At 35.8% G+C, this 17,527-nt stretch overlaps 1 protein-coding gene across 1 annotated transcript in view; it reads right to left on the reverse strand.

The window, feature by feature from the left end:
* The window catches only part of STK3 (serine/threonine kinase 3), a 147,840-nt gene that overhangs the window by 41,230 nt on the left and 89,083 nt on the right, over positions 1-17,527 (reverse strand). The window contains exons 9-10 of the mRNA XM_019614164.2: positions 15,046-15,238; positions 6,640-6,815 (exon numbers count right to left, since the gene is read on the reverse strand). Of these exons, the coding sequence (XP_019469709.1) occupies positions 6,640-6,815; positions 15,046-15,238 (369 nt within the window). The remainder of the gene's footprint in view (positions 1-6,639; positions 6,816-15,045; positions 15,239-17,527) is intronic.

Genomic DNA, 17,527 nt, shown 5'->3' on the forward strand with positions numbered 1-17,527 from the left:
CTACAGGAGATTGATACAATAGCATGCAGTCAAGGCTGCACAGTATGCAAAGTTCCTGTTTCACAGCTACTAAAACCCTAACCTTTTCCAATGCCTAAGCTTGTTGCGATGTAAATAAAATAAGTTAAATTCTTTAAAATGGTTTAAGTTAGCTTGTTTTAGTTCTCACTGTTGCACACTGAAAACTGTCAGGATTCTCAGTGTTAAGCAGTTCTTTTGGAAGAACTATAAACTATGTTATTCTGACTTCAGAGCTTTCTTAGAACACAGTTTTGTCCTTGTACCTCTCGTATTAGCTTTGTCATATAGTAAGATTCATCTTCCAAAACTGCCCAAGTATGGTGCCAGCCCTTTGACATTAATTATTTAGTGATCAGAATAACAACTTATAAATAATCCTACAATTTAAGACAAACAGAAAGAATGGATTTTGTTTACTAACTAATTTATTTATGTATAGCACCAAATTCTTAGGCTTGGTTCTCAATTATTCTACAATGATGGGGGAAGGGATATACTCAAGGAGAAAGGCTCCTAAATTCAATACCAGTTGGAGAAACACTTTGTTCACACAGTAAATTCCCTTATTCTGTTGTTGAAATAATTCTCCTTTTGTGGTTAGACTACTCAAACAAGATTTAACTAAATCAGCCAGTATTTGACTTGAAGAGATTAAAAAAAAAACAACACAGAAGTTTAATAGGTTGGTCTGTCCTCTTTGCCTAAGGGAAAAAATAAAACAATAATATATTTTTAGTCTACACATCAGAGCAGCATAACCTCCCATACTGAATGCCTGCAGAGCTGTACGATACAACCACAGATAGCATACAAACTATCCACACTGGATTCCTAATATTGACAGTGCTCTGAGTGAATTATTCCCCACATCTTTTATTTTTCTAAATGACAACCCACACACAAGAAGCTTCCGTACTGGCTTTCTGTTATAAGAGGCTGAGAAAATCTCTGCTGAGATTCACACTCTCCTCATGAAACAACAAAGATAAAGGACACTACATCTATTACATTCAGTATACAGTCTCTTGTCTGTTAGCTGCCTCTGAACTAAAATGAATGAAATTCCGCACAGAGATTAACTGTCAACATTAATAATACTTTTATTAACTATGTGACCTGGCAAATAATTTTCTGTTTACCTCATCTACAAACAGTACCTGTAAACCCAGACACCTAAGTTTCCTATTCCCTCAGTTAAGAAAATGCATGCATCTCTCTCTGTTCTGTGATATTCTTCCTGTCAGCATCTGAAAATGCTACATGATATTCATGCAACTAATTAAAAACAAAGCAAAATGAATATACATTAAAACATCATTTAAAATTTTCTTTTAACTCAGAGGGAGATTTGAAAGGATTGAAATTAGAGGAAATACATTCAATCCATAAACTAGAAAGAAGACTATATCAAATTAATTCATCTTCTGCTTAAATAAAATCAGACTAAAGCAGCCAAGATTTTGGCCAAAGAGGTATTTCAAATGAAGTGAACTCAAACTAGCTTTATAAATGAAATTTTTATTAAATTCTTAATGATCTTCAGTCATATTATGGTATTTCATTTTTGTGAATCAATTGTCACATTATACTCCATATGAGCAATATTATTATTTCACCATGATTATATTCTAATGTATTTGATCTGCTTGAAACCCAAGGAAATATTCTGCCTAGGGTAACAGATGGCTTTTAAAATTTTTGTTGCTATTCCAGAATCTTTAAGTCACCCAAAATGCATCTACTTAAACATGATACTGTAGTTACTGCAAAACATGATCTACATGTTCACTGTTTAATATTTAACAATCTGGATATCATTCTTGTTTGGAAATAATTCTACTAAAGACAGAAATCATTACCCTATCATTGCTACAATAAATAGATTTGCCTTTTAACATTTTATCATCAATATTTAAAAAAAAGTATTATTATTATTTTTAATTTAAAATGAAATAATAGATTTTTCAGATCGGTGCAAGTGAACTTGAGCACCTGAGCAGCATCAACTCACAAGTTATTACCAGTTAGATATTACTTCATTGTAGTTCATGTAAATGCTTTGTTAACACTGCGTCCCATGCTAATACAACACACCTTACAAAGGAGCAGGAGGTTTTGCAAAGCAATTGTGTATCTTAATGAGACCTAAAATGTCATGATATCATACTATGGTACAAATGTAAGAAATAGGTTAATTCACAATATGTAAACATAGCACACTACTCTTGAAAGTTAGTATTTAGCTGTTTTTCCCCATATTAAGTTTCAAACAAGTTTTCCTTATTAAAAGTTCACCGTATTTGTTGTGAAAATTCTTATATAATGCTCATTAAAAAAAATAAATACTCTGACAAAAGCTTTATATAAAACACACAGCAAACACTGTAAAAAGCAAAAGGATAAATCTGAGCAATCTGCTTCAATGACACCTTTAGTTATTCTCCTCATTTAACACATGCTTCTCTCCAGCATGAACACAGCTGATGGAAAACCACCTCATATAAAGAAAAAACCTATCATAACAGAAACAGGCCAATGCCTACCATCTATTAAAAAAATAACTGTTCTTAAAAGGACTGGGCATTCAAGTGGCCAAAACAAGCACCACATCATTCAGCCTAATCTGGTACTCCATTCCAAACAGCTGCCTTGTGAGCTGCGAGGCAGAAAGCCCAAAAGTTGGCCCATTCAGCAGTTAAGCTTCATTACAAAAAGCTGCTTATATTATGTATCATTCACATTGCCATAAATAACATTACTACTTATTCAATGACACGATTCCACTTCACAATGAGCAGTTTCTTGTTGACATCAGGGTTCGCTGGGAATAAAACATCACTTAAGCCCAAATAAAACTGAGTAAATTAAGAGTTGGAAATACTGATTTAATTTCATCATTTGCTGAATGCCTTAAAAAAAGGGAAACATAAAATGATTGCCTGTATTCAGAAGTAATCACTGAAAAAGAAAACCCAAATGATCTTTGAGAGTGCAAAGTATAGGCTGAAATTTAGTAAAAGCTGACGTTTGAACAAACATTGGTTTCTTTTTGTAACACTTATATCCAGAGCTTGAGCATTCCTTTTTTGAAATGCCAAATTGAACAGAATGTTCACAAACATTTAACCAGAAATACATTTACCTGAGAGTCGCTGATATAGAAGATCCATATTTTGAGTTTTCCAGAATTTACCATGATATAACATAAATAAGTAACAGAATAAATGAAAGCTAAAATTAAAAAAACAAAACTATAAAAATTCCTAGGCACAGAAAATATAGCATTGAAGAATATATATATATATATATACACACACACACATATATATATATTCCACCCACATATATATATATGTAGGTCACTATTCAGTATCAAAATTAAGTCTCATGAGAAGTTATTTATAATATATCCGATTCAATACAATGCTAAACTTGAAGATCAGCAGTGAAAACTTGTTCCTCATCAATTCATGGAACATGACATCCATAACCAGCACAGACTGATAAGACTGAAGGCCAGCAGGACCAACAGTAAACAGGAGAGAGATGGATCTCCCATATGGCATTTGTGAAAAAGAAATATGAGCAGTTTTTGACTTTCGAAACAGATGGACTTCAATAGTAAAAAACAAATCCCAAACACATACTTTCAGAGTGAAAAAACGTTGCTGACATTTCTTATTTTAAAACTCAGATTGGTGACCAGAGCATCTTATTTTCTTGGACAAATCTTCTATTTTCATTGGCAAGTAGATTTTAAAACATTTACATCAGGACAGAAAACTATGCCCACACAAAAACTTTCAAACCAGCCTTAGTGCTAAATTAATTTTGCATTATTTTACACTTTCATTTATCCAACTTATAATTTCCTGCATAATTTATTTACATAATCTAAAAATGTTAGCAAGCACGTAAAACCATTATATCTGCATTACATGTCTATTTAAACAAAATTAAATAACCATTTATTATTTTATCAAACAGTAAAGTACATCAGTAACAGGATAAAATAGAACTGACAACTAACACAAAAACATCCTTTGGCCTGAAATATTATCTCCTCAGGTCTCACCTTATACACACAAATGAGTAAATCAATTACTTGCAGGGAACTACAAGGATTATTCCTTCTTCCTGTTCCCTCAAGTCTCCCACCAGCTTCTCAATGGTCTTTTTCCCTCTCCATTTTATGCCATAGGAGAACTACAAACTAATTAATTTGAAGTCTTTCCAAGTGATATACTCAAATAGCTGTTCTCAGCATGGCATTGTCAGTCTGCCAGGGCTCACAGGTAAAGCTAGCAGTGGCATGCTATGCGTGGCTTGCATGACCACGTGGTTAAGAAAGCTTTCTTAGAGTAATGGTGTCATTCAGCAAACAAGTTTGATGATCTCCAGCTTACAGAGCTCACCTCCCCTTCCTCATAGGAAGACAGAATTGCAGGAAAGTGTATTAGCATTAAGCTAGATTTTTTCATTTAGAACTTCATCCTAGTGTATTAATCCCTTCTTTAAATAAAATGATGACTGCAAGCATCTAATGTCAGAATCCCTTTCTAGATCCCATTAAGGATAATTCCAACCAAAATAGAACTATTTACTAGGAAAAGTTTCCATTATTTATCCTTTTCATGAATCATTTAGAGACTTTATGCCAGCAACAGCAAACATTCATGTTCATCTTACAAAAAGTGGACAATATATTATGCATGCTGCCCACTGATTTAGCCTTTCAGAAAGTCTCTCGTAGGTCGCTTATCAATAATGCCACTCACTGTCTAAAAGATCAACGGAAGTCCTTCTAGAATGTATGAATAAATAATATTTGCCTATGGTTCAAACCAGCAGGCTGTTAAAACCAGTGTGCTGCGTGACATCACCTGGCAACACATGCTTCAGAGAAACATTGGTTAGTGGTCTGCTCTGAAGCAGGACATCCATTATTGATGAGTCTTCCTGAACTCTTTCTTAGGCTGACTTACCTATGGAAGTATTTGGCTTTTGTTATGTTTAAAACAAAATCCCTCCAAGACTGAGTACATACATTGCCCGTGCAAACAGTCATTACACTATTTGTTCCAATATCAGAATAATTTTGTAGTGACAAGCCTTTCAGCGCTGCCTGCCTCTTCAGAGAGACAAGGACAAATCGCATACTGTGCATCTTCTGAGGTCCTTCATGTGCCAGTCATACTAAAACTACCAGCAATGTCTGCCTATCACACACAACACACATACCTCTGAAAATAAGACCTCCTCGGGGCATGGTTCTAGGACAAACTTATTACAAGAAAACTTGTGCGTATAAGCAATACCAACGAGCTATTACGAGGATTACTCATGTGCAATTATTCATGAATAAGCACTTACAAAATCAGGATCTTTAGCATTTACAAAAAAAATCATTTATATTTGCATTTCTCAGTACGTGATGGAAAAGACAGAATAAATTTTCAATTGTTCTAAGGGCAATTTTATTGCCACTTAGAGAACAGTCACTTTCCAATGACTAAAGAAAGTAATTGTTTTGTTCAATTATCAAGAAGATGAATATTACATTTTAGGGTTTAAAGAAAAGAAAAGTCTAAAAAGCCCACCCAAACTAAAATCTAACTCAATCAAAACTCTCTGGCAGCAACAGCTTGTACTGTGCTGTTTAACTGGCTTTACTCCAGTAGCTTAAAATTTAAGAGTCAGCTTTATGTAGAGATGCAGTAAGTGAAAACTGGAAAAAAAATCCCACACCTACAGCTGTCACCTAAAATTAAACACAACGTTTTTCTCCAAACCCCAAGTGTACTTTCAAAAAGGTGCCATGTGATCACAGTTAGCTACTGCACTGCAGTGAAGAACATGTATAAATTACAGCAGATAAACTAAATTCTTTCATTAACAATGCTAAAAAATATAAGAAAAAAATGTAAGAAAAGTCAAAAAACAGGTGTAATTATCTCCAACTTTCTAAGCAGGAGATATTTACACTATTTTGAGAGTATCCTAAAATTAAGGTGTACTTATAGATAGCTTTTTTTTTTCTTTTTCTTTTTTGCTTGTGTTATAATTTGTAACATAGGGAAAAAAAAATAAAAAAACATATTTCGGAGGGAAGGAAAAATGCCCTTGAATAGATAGACTGGTGTTAAATACAAAAATTCCATAAAGAGAGGTACACGTTATTGGAATAGCATCAACAACTTGGCTTGTGCAAAATAGTAATTAATCTTGACCACCTCAGAGCAGATGGATTTTGATGTCTCCATCTACGTCCAACTGCTTATTGTCTCACTGACATATTCACAAAACATGACAATATTTCACACCTCTAGCAATGTTTTTTAATAGAACTGGGTCAAATTTGAAAGCTTTTATAACACAAGTTGTAGAATCAAAAGTGCTTTTTACTAAAAACCTGTACTTATAAAGTTTATTTATAGTGTCATATAGCACCATGTATTAGAAAGGCACAGCCAATATAAGATATGAAGATAATTGGATAGTATTCTTGAAAGATTACTTAATTTCCTTGTATTAACATAGTTATAAAACAGGATTAACTATTTTGGCACATATAAAATAAACAGCACGTACCAAAGCAAACAATAAAAATGTACTTACAAAATCAAAATCTCCATCTTGAGGGACTTTCCAGTTATCGGGGAAAACATTTTTAGATATGTGGTAAGGTTCATGCATATTCTGATTACAGTTTTCAGGGCTTTTATTCTTAGAATCTTGTTTATCAAAGTAGTCCATGAAAGAAGGTCTTTGAACTTGAGGTGAAGTAGCATTTCCTTGGTTGAAAGAAAATAAGAAAATAAGATGAAACAATTTAAAGATGTAAGATTTACTGTACTATAAAATTAACTCAATTTACTAAGTTTCTTGGAGTTTACAGAAACTAACACAGTCATCTGTATGTGGTGCAAGCCTCCATTTGTCCCCTGAGGATCTCTGGCATAAAAGCTCATAGAAGAAGAGTGATATATTTGTAGCAAGATGCAATGTGGAGAAATGTTCAAGACATTTCAGAGCTGCACACGCTGATAATATTAGAAATTACTTCATGTGATATCTATTTGTTGTTATAGAAACTGAATAACACAAGGTGCTAAGCATCCCTCTGGGTGCTGAATGTCCTTAACTTTAAGGCCTAGTCCACATGCACTTGTAGTAAAGTAACAGAATACTGTGCAGAATACTGCAGTTTCACAAAAGGCGGGACTTCGATTTAGAAGAACTTGCAAAAAACAGCCACACAAATGGTGTCTAAATGCTGCTTAATCAAACTTACTGCCAGTTTGTGATTCTTAGCATATTATGGGATCACACTTTCCAGACGGCCGTAAAGCACCCATCTTTATGGCGTGGAAACACTGCAGGATTTTTGTCATCAGCTACACAGCTGCAAGAGCTTTATGAAGCAGATCAAGACCAGTGTGAGCCCCCTGTCTGTTATCCTTTTCATGAAAATAAATTTTTAAAAATATATATCTACAACTCTAAATGATTTGGATTTGTTTTCATTTGTGGGATTTCAAAATAAGTTCATTAATAAACAGAACAATAAATAAAACATAAGAAATATTTTAGTAGTTCTACATAGCTGTCTCCTCAGGGACTATATTCTGCATAGCATTATGATTCATGAAATGCATACTTGCTTACAGTATAATATTTTCTACATAGAGTGAAATTAAATATATATTTACAAGTAAGGTACGAAACAGGAAGGAAAATACAAATAACCAAATTGAAAAAATGCAGGGAGGACTATGCCCTTTAATTATAAGAATAATAAAAGAATTAGGAATTTTAACATGAACTACTTGTTTTAAAAAGAGAAAAGGAATAACACTGGAAGACTATTTTTGAGCTAGTTTTTAGCACAAGCACCAGGACTTGCTTATCTTCACACTTGGCCTTATTTTTGTTTTCGTTAATTCATCAGATGTTTATTCCTCCATTTTCACCTCTTATCATCTTTTCCTGCCCATTCCAACCCATTCCCTCTGTACGGAGATTTTAATATTCAATCTAATTTTGCTGCATGATGAATAGCAATCCTTTTTCATTAATCCATTTCGGCACTGCTCTTTTTCATGGCATGTTGATTTATCCTTTCGTTTCTGCCAGTACAATTTCTCCTGGGTTTCTGAATGTGTTTTTTCTGCCTTGCCTTTTATCCTAGACTTTACTGCACAGAGCCCAGTTGCTACTCTTCCACCCCATAATGATTCCTCCATTCCATCTGCTACATTTCCATACAACTCCCCCCCCATTTTAACCACATTTTCTTTCAGTTGCAACCGTATTCTTCTTTGATCCTACACCTCAGTTTTCTCTACTATTTTCTATTTTATTTCACTTTATGGCAATTGTTTCCTATACAAAAATATTCCAAGAACTAAACTCCACTTGAATTTAGCAGACTGCAAAGCAGTTATCCCTCTCCAGAAGCTGCCAGGCTTGCCCCTCTCAACCCAGATTATCTGAATGAGGTTTATGGATCACTGGACTAAAGAGCAGTGGACAGCATAAGGAAGAAACAGCAGGAATGCCAAACAATACAGAAGTAAGTACTAATGGGCAAAAATGGAAGAATCTATATTTCAGCAAAGCATACATTCAGAAAACAGATTCAAGAGAAAGTAGTAGTATGTAGGGAGGGAAAGAGGATAAAAACAGAATACAATGCACAATCTTAACAAAATATTTATTATTAGAATTTCTATTTATTTATTACTTGCCAAGTACTGCTACAAATGCATGAAAGTATTTGTATCAAAAAGGTAGGACACCACACTGAGGACCTTTCACATTTCAGTTCTTTCTTCTGCAGAGATTGCTTTCTGTGAGTTTCATCCTTAAAACTTGTAAATAAGATTAACAGTGTCTCTGTTAGAAACACTGAAGTACCACATTGTTGGCCCAATCTGTTGGTCTTAGAAACAGGCTGAAACTGAAAGAATTCTGACAAGGAAAACTAATTCTAAATAGGCATTTCAAAGAAAGAAAAAATACATGTTCGACTCTAATACAAGCTTTGATCAAATTCAATTGATGTCATCTATAAAGAAAAACATCTTTATACTGATATATTTCCAACAGTGAGATATTAACATTAAATTGATTTTAAATTCCTTTAGAATCCCTTCAGTAAACTATTATTACTGTCAATGAATAATACAGTAAGTCAAGATCTGTTCCCCTGAAATTCAGGATCTATATCTAACTGTTTTTCTCACTCAAGTTCTTCAACTTCTCCATTTTATGGTCACTACAGCCAAGTTGCCACTGACTATCAATCCCAACCAGTTGTACCTTGCTTGTGAATAGTAAATCAGCTGTGCATTACCCCTCTTAGTTAATCCAGTATGAATATCACAAAATGATTTCTGATGTCCTTCAGGAGACTCCTGAATTTCTTGCATTTCACTGAGTTGCACCTTCCAGCTGATGTTAGGAAAGTGTAAACTCCTGTGAATGACCACTAATCCCCTACAGTGAGAGAAAATTCAGATGATGGGCAAGGGCAGTGTGCCCACGGTGTTAAGGGAATAATGGAGGGTTTCGTCACGCTCTGAAGCTGCAGGGAGTAACATAGGGTACAATCGCAGCTGGAAAAAACTAACTTCATCTCAACACAAAGAGAAGCCTAATTTTTGTTTTGGGTGAACAGCTATACCAGCTGGTGATGTAAATATTTATCCCTGAGTTTACTGAACACCGTATATCTCCCCAGGTTATATACGCCTTCCATACTGCTCTGGCTACGTATGTATCTCAGGCCACCACAGACTTTAAAACTGAACAACTAACAAACTAACTTCAAAGAGAGCATCTCTAGCTTGAGCTGCCTGTAACCCATGTAATCCTTCCCAGCAACTGGGGACATCTAGTGTCAAGAGAGTGAGTGTAAAACAGAGACACATTAATGGGGATCATCTTCTTACTCTGAATGAACTACACACTGCTATTCCAACATTTGGATGAGTGTAACTAACTACGATTTCAGCATATCTTGTATCAATTCTAAATCAAAAGTCCCACATAACATCAAATATCTTCAAATAAGTAAAATTGCTATTAAACATTACGCAAGAAGCTGATCAGAGTCTATTGGACTCCAGTACTCCTACATTAAAAAAAACAAAACATAGAACAACAAAAACACAACCAACAAAGTCTATACTCCAGAGACTTCCTCAAGTAGTTTCAAGACCTTTTCCACCTCCTACACCTGTCCAGGTGGCTTCTATCACAATCTGCAGGAACAGAAGAAGTTCCTTCCCAGCAGACAAGGGCCTATATCTCCTAGGGAAGTGTCTCCCACAATTTCCTGTTTCTTTTGTTTGCAAATCTGCAGAGGAAAGCTTTCTGCTTTTGCCTAAAGCCACAGGTTTCTTAGCCTTCCCTGTCCTGGCAATCTCCATCTACTTGACCATCATTTGCTTAGACCAGAGCAGTTGGGAGTCTACCAGAGAACTAAGAAATACATCTAGAAAATGTCTGACTGCAAATACATGCCTAACAAAATACTCATTACTGATTTTACAGTTTTCATACCAGTGACTTGCATACCCAAGCCAAGTCTCATTCAATATATAGGGTAGACAGCTAAGAGGAAAAAATGAAAGTATAAAACCGTCATTTCTTAAACTGTTCAGAATTCTATCATCTAAGGGAAGATTTTTATTTGCTTTACACTATACTTAGTAATCAATAATTGCAACTGGTATTTAAGTGGAAAACTCAAGTATTTTTCAACCAAATAAAGCCTTCAGATTTTTTGAAGTCTAAGAACTCAAGTTTAAAAGCTTTATATGGAAAAGGTTTTCTGCACAAAATATTTCTTTCCTACCTGAGAATGGGACTTGTAAAATTACTTTAATAACATTAGATCTATTTTTTCCACCTTCTGGAGAAAGGGGAAAAAAATTAAATGACAGTCCTGTTATAAACTCACTACTCTGCTTCAGCTTTATTTCTGCTTTCTGCAAAACAAAGAAAATCCATGTTAAGCCAACATTTTGCAACAGCTCTTGATCCAACATAATCTTGACAGATCCAACAGATCTTGAATTGCCAACATGGTTTTTTCTTTGAAAAAGATCCCACCTGTAAAACCTACTCCTATTAATGGAATAAATGAGCAACTTAATTATCAATTATAAAGGAGGTCTCCAGCAAGCACATTTATTGTCTTTTTCTCTCTCACTTGAACAAAGCTACATCAATGAAATACTAATGCCCAGGCTAAAGTAATGTTGAAATCAACCCATAATTAAGCTTCTTTGCTGGATTCTTATAAATTCATAATTACTCCATTCAAACTAAGACTTCCTAATTGCCAAAAAGAGGAAGACAATTTTTAAGAATTGTTTTAAAATGCAAGAGAGATATTTAAAGATCCAAAGAGTCTCTTTTAAAGAAGAGATAATTCTCAAGAGATAGTAAGTGAAGCACTAAAGAGATAATTAGAGAAGTATTGTCTGAATTAGGTTGTTGAGTAATTTTAAAAGCCATTTATGAGAACATTTGAGAAACCAATATGGAATAACTAACAGTGCTACAGGAAAAAAGTCACGCCTTACTAACTTCTATTAGCACAGCTATTCTTTTCTATTACTATAGGAATGCAGAGGGGTATTATACTGACATCTCTTGACTGGATTTTCCAAAAGTGTTAAAACTCCACAGTAGAGAATGAGACAGATGTCACAAGCCCCCACCATAAATGCAATAGTCATTCATTCTTGTAAATTAACTACGAGAAATACGTGTATAACAGAAAACTTTCCCAATTCAGAAACATCTTCTAATGAAGTCTTGATTGAAAAGAACTACCTCTGAGACTCTAGTTTATCCTATGAATTCATCTCTTAACACTGACTACACACTCTTCTGCATTATCTAATAAATGTATCTGTCCAAGAAATTGCTACGTGGAAACTTGTTCACATCTACACAGGAGTTGTACATGAGTCTAGCTCATGGTGAGGCTGTTACGAAGTCCTGGGTCATAGATTGTTATTAGAAACAAAACAAAACAAAATTTACAAACAGCTTTTTAAGTTGAAAAACAACTGTGGGACCATACTAATAAGTATGTACTTCAGTAAACCAAGTGGTCATCTCCTGTTACAAAGACTGACTTCTATGGCACGCTCTTAAACAGGACGGATTTTAATCACTAATAAATTAATTAATAAAATCAACTTTCATGAATTTACTTTCAAATTCTTACACTGGATATGTAACTGGTAGTGATTCCTGCCATCAATCCCAATCTTTCTTTGGCTCCATGTTAAACCGCCCAAATTTAACTCCGTCCTCCCGCATATCAGTACTCCGCATTGTGTTCCCTTCTGTTAGGTACATACTGCATCATCTCTGCTCACAGCGCATACAGGCACACGAAGTAGGAAAGCATAAATGTTATTTATTGCTTGGCTGTATGTGGTATGTTAGGGTAGGATAACAGACCTCTTTGTTCCAAATCCCTGTTTTATTTGGGCACAACCCACTATTTGTGAAAAAAATATATGCATGTTTTTAATTATTTTCTGTCATGGCTCCCAGAAGCCTCTAAGCATGGGCACTTATAAAAAAAATTATTATTGTTTCTTATTTTGTTCTTGAGCAGAGAAACAAAAGACAGAGGGAAACAAACGCGAAACGAAACACAAGAGCATTACAAAAACATTTGTCATAACTATTTTGCGTCTCTAGGAAGGAAATCAAGTCCCTCTCCCTAGTTAACTAAGTTTATTTATCCACATTGCTTGCAAGTGTTTTGTTATTCAAAAGTACTGAAGAGCACTTTCAAGCTACCTGTTCTGCTGTATTCCTACTGAGTTATGCAGACAACTAGGAAATGCCCACTGTGCCCACTTTGCCTATAAAGGCACGCTGGAAAAAGCAACCAAACACAGAAATCTTGTATCACTGTCAAGCACAAAGGAGCACAGATCTGTGTCCTCTCTCAGGGAGAGCAATGATTTGCACACTGTCACATTCCCAGTGACATTTCTTTAGGACATCTGCTATTGCTCCTGCTTCAGTCCGTAACATACGAATCACAGAAGCAGAGGAATAGCAGCTAAATTAGACACGATTTATATTTATTTACAGCTGAGAGATGTGGGTGCCCTATTCTTGAAATACTTGAAAGTTTTAAGCATTGGACATCTAATGCAAAACACAGTCAGTTCAGTGTGCAAGTGCAGGAACCCAAATCTGCCCGTCAGATGGATGAGGAAACCATCACTTGCCGTCATGCTGCTTCCAGAGTGTCGACTTTCCTTCCTTACTGTTACAGGTACCAAGAGAGTCAGCTACAAGGGAGGAAGGGGAGAACGCCTGCTGTCTCAGAGATGACATTCTTCTGTTTCATGTGATGTAAGAGCAAGCTTAATAACTACACTGATTAACCCTCAAAGATTAGAAAGAAAGGTAGTTCCCTTTCTTAATAGGAATTGCTACCAAAAGCAATTCAATTTGTTTTTTTGTTGTTGTGTTTTTTTAAAAATTTCAGGAACGTAAGAAACTAAAAGGATAAGAGATAATAGTGCAAATGGAAAGGCATTTTTTTTAATTGATTTGGCATACTAACAGATATTCCCCCTCAGCACATAGAAAATGGCACGGATAGTTACTAAAACTTATGTGATTTGAAAGGCTGCACAGAAACTGCAGAAGTCCCCTGCTTCATAATAATCCCATCATAGGAATTATTTTATTTGCTTATAATATCTTATAATAATATAATATCAAGTATTTACTGTCACTACTCTGTTCCTTAGCTTGCTGAAGTGTGTTAGTTTAAGATTACTTATTCTAACCCCCCCCTTATCCTCACAGTTTAATAGGTAAATACTGTATCAGCATGAGAACAAATTAAAGCATGCACTGTTTACATGAAGTGAATCATCTTGCTTAATTTAAACACTAATCAACAGGTTTATAGCCTTATTACTAAGAACACTGAAGAAAAAAAGATCAACAACAACAGAAAAAAAACAAACAGGGAAAAAAAAGCAGAAATGAGCAGATCTTCCTCTCCTCCCAGTTTGCTGTACATTCAACCACAAGGTAAATGCACCTGATTTACACTTCCAAACAATCTTTCCAACCAAATTACAGCAGGCTTTTGCACACAAACAGAAATGCAATCTTGTTTGATACAAATCATTCAACAAATTTATTTAAACAATTGCCTGGAGTTAAGCATTATATTTTGTCTCACAGAATCAAGCACTACAGTATCACCTATTGATGCTGCCCTTTCAAATAAATGGATTAACTTAAATTCAGTGGGAAATCTTCAGCCAAGTAACAAACAGATCAAAAGTAAACATGTATGTTTACTGTATAACAAACACATTATACACATCTCAGTCTAACTGACAACTTCATCTTTTAAAACACTCTTTTCCCTCTCTTTGTTATATATTTCACACCACTGAAGTTGATTTTGACTTTTTAATTTATTTCAATATGTTTTGGCCATTCCCTTAAATCAAGCATTACCAAATTAAATTTTAACAAATGCCATGAATTTACAAAATAATTTTGCAGCAAGATCTGCAGTACTGACTGCTGAATCCATGGAGAGTTGCAATGAGTTTCCAGGAACACCGACACTGAATCAGCACCTTCCCAGACAATCGCACCACTTGAGTGTAGTTCCTTGGAGCTGCTCCAAATGGATGCAGGACAGGAAGCAAAAAGCAAGTGACAGGTAGTAGAAGGGAGAATTCACAGTAGGTTAATTTCTGAGTCCTCCAGAAAGGCTCAGCAAAATACAAAAGCTACATGTAGTGCTTTGAATCTCCCACTATAGTTGCCCTTCTCCAGCAAAGGACAAAGTGCATTCATAGAAACAAACAGCCCTCTCCCCTGATTTTTAACCACTGAGCTTGAGCCTTAAAGGACACTGATGATAGAGTGTTCTCACAGAAGATGAGAAAACATAATGCATCATTAACAGAAAAGGAAAGTAAATAAAAAAAAACATACTTTTCATGGTCCCATCTTCCTCTTCGTCATCGTCGCTATTTATTACCATGGTCCCCAGGTCTGACTCTAGCATGGTACTGTTGTGTTCAATCATTGTCTGAGCACCTTCACTCATCGTGCTTGTGGCCCGCATGGTACTAGCACTCTCTGAATTGGTCTTCACCATGGTGTGCGAGTCCAGCTCATCCTCATCCTATCAAGAAACACTGGTCAAAATGCAGCAGAGCATTTCAGAAAACCAAGTTAAGAAGCAATAATTTAGACGCTTATTCACTGTTTTTTTTATGTCTTCACACAGCCTAGCTATACTGCTAGATTAGCAGGTTTAATAATACTAAAAAACATGAAACAAAAATGGCATCCTATAAAAGTCGAAGAAAAATCTTCATCCTATCTGCCAGCTGTACAGCAACATCGATTTACCGGAAATATGTCCCACACACTCACTTTTGCACCCAGCTTTGAATATCTCACTGATCTTCTGGACTCCGTATGCTTCTCCGGGACCGAAAATCAGTAACACATTTTGTTTGGTTGGTCTGTAATAGATCATCATCAAGGGTATCACCCTTAACTAGACAACATGCTTTGCATCTAGTATCTTGACAACACCCTGTCTTGTCAGAACATCAAGAAGAGGGACAATCCAAAGCACAAATAGAGGTTGGGCAGAGAATGGCTTGAGAACAATCCTAAGGAGATGGATCTGGGAGTGCTGGTTGATGGAAGACTTGACATTTCCTTAAATAGGGACACTGACAGCTGTCAGTGTGTGCTTACAGCCCAGAAGGCCAACCGTATCCTGGGCTGCATCAAGAGAAGCGTGACCAGTAGGTCAACAGAGGTGATTCTGCCCCTCTACTCTGCTCTCATGAGACCCCACCTGGAGTACTGCATCCAGTTCCAGGGCCCCCAACATGAGAAGGGCATGGAGCTGTTAGAGCAGGTGCAGAGGGCCTCAAAGATGATCAGAGGGCTGGAGCACCTCCCCAACGCAGACAGGCTGAGAAAGCTGGGGCTCTTCAGCCCGAAGAAAAGAAGGATCCACAGGGACCTTATAACAGCCTCCCAGTACATGAAAGGGGCCTACAGGAAAGCTGAGGAGGGACTTTTTATAAGGCTGTGTAGAGACAGGACAAGGACAAATGGTTTTAAAAAGGAAGAGGGTAGATTTAGACTAGATATAGGAAGAAATTCTTGACTGTGAGGGTGGTGAGACACTGGAACAGGTTGCCCAGCAAGGTGGTGAATGCCCCTCCTGAAAGCATTCAAGGCCAGGCTGGATGGGGCTGTGAGCAACCTGGTCTAATGGGAGTTGTCCCTGCCTGTAGCAGGGGGTTGGAACTAGATAATCTTAAAGGTCCCTTCCAACCTATTCTATGATTCTTTGATTTTGAATCAATGTGCCAGGAACGTAAAACAGAGAAATAACAACAATCCAGTTAATTAATTATTAACTTTATATGTAATATCAATATTTGAAAATACTGTTGGAAAATGCCACTCATTTTTGAAGTTTGATTTCAACTATATGCACAACAGCACAGCACTTCACGAATGCATACAAGCATTTTCTACACGAGTACATTTTTAATGTTCCTCTCAAAACAAGAAATAATACCCACCACTGTAAAGACAATGCATGCCAAATTTTATAATTTTACATATAAATACTACTTCCACTAATTTTATAAACTTCCCAGTCCAACTGAAAACAGTCATGTATGTGTATATACATATATTTTTTTGCTACTGTAAAAGAACTTCAACTGCATCCTGATACAAAATATCTCTGGTTAGGAAAATATTCCAGCTACACAGCTCATATCATAAAAGTATTATATAACATTATGGACCAATTACAAGTAACATGCCTGCTGTTACACAGAACATTAAAACAAGATTTCACCCACAAACTACTTTTTCCTTTCGCTCAAATCTGTGTTGTTTTAATATACTTCGTATTTCAACTATGGGGAAACCTGTAAGGAGTGCAAAAAGAAAGAACTCCAGTTACTCAACTCTCCAGTTTTGGCCATTTTTACTTCTTACTGAACTAGCTCTTTTCCTTTCCTGTTATTCTCTGACACGGCAGACAACTTGCCTGCAGAACAAATGTAATTGCAAGAACCAGAGACACTGTGTGAGTGCCTGTTTCACAAATGAGTGGTCAAAGTAGGTATGGAAACCGTATTTAGTAAGAGTACCAAGAGATCACCTCCCGCAAATAGTTCTCTTATGTCTTGGCCCAGAGACACAAAAACAGATCTCACTTTGATTCAGAATCTAGCCAACAACACAGTGCACTGAAACCAGGATACAGAGCAGATTTGAATAAATTGTCAAATGTCAAAAGAATCATAGTTTTCCAGGTTATAATTTGTAAATTAAATTTCATTTCTAAGCTGCATGCTAAAAGACTCCGTGAAGTACCATACCCTTAAAAACTTACAAAACTCCTAAGGAAAGACAGCTTACAGAT

The sequence above is a fragment of the Meleagris gallopavo genome, chromosome 3 (genome assembly GCF_000146605.3).
Source record: "Meleagris gallopavo isolate NT-WF06-2002-E0010 breed Aviagen turkey brand Nicholas breeding stock chromosome 3, Turkey_5.1, whole genome shotgun sequence".
Lineage (NCBI taxonomy): Eukaryota > Metazoa > Chordata > Aves > Galliformes > Phasianidae > Meleagris > Meleagris gallopavo.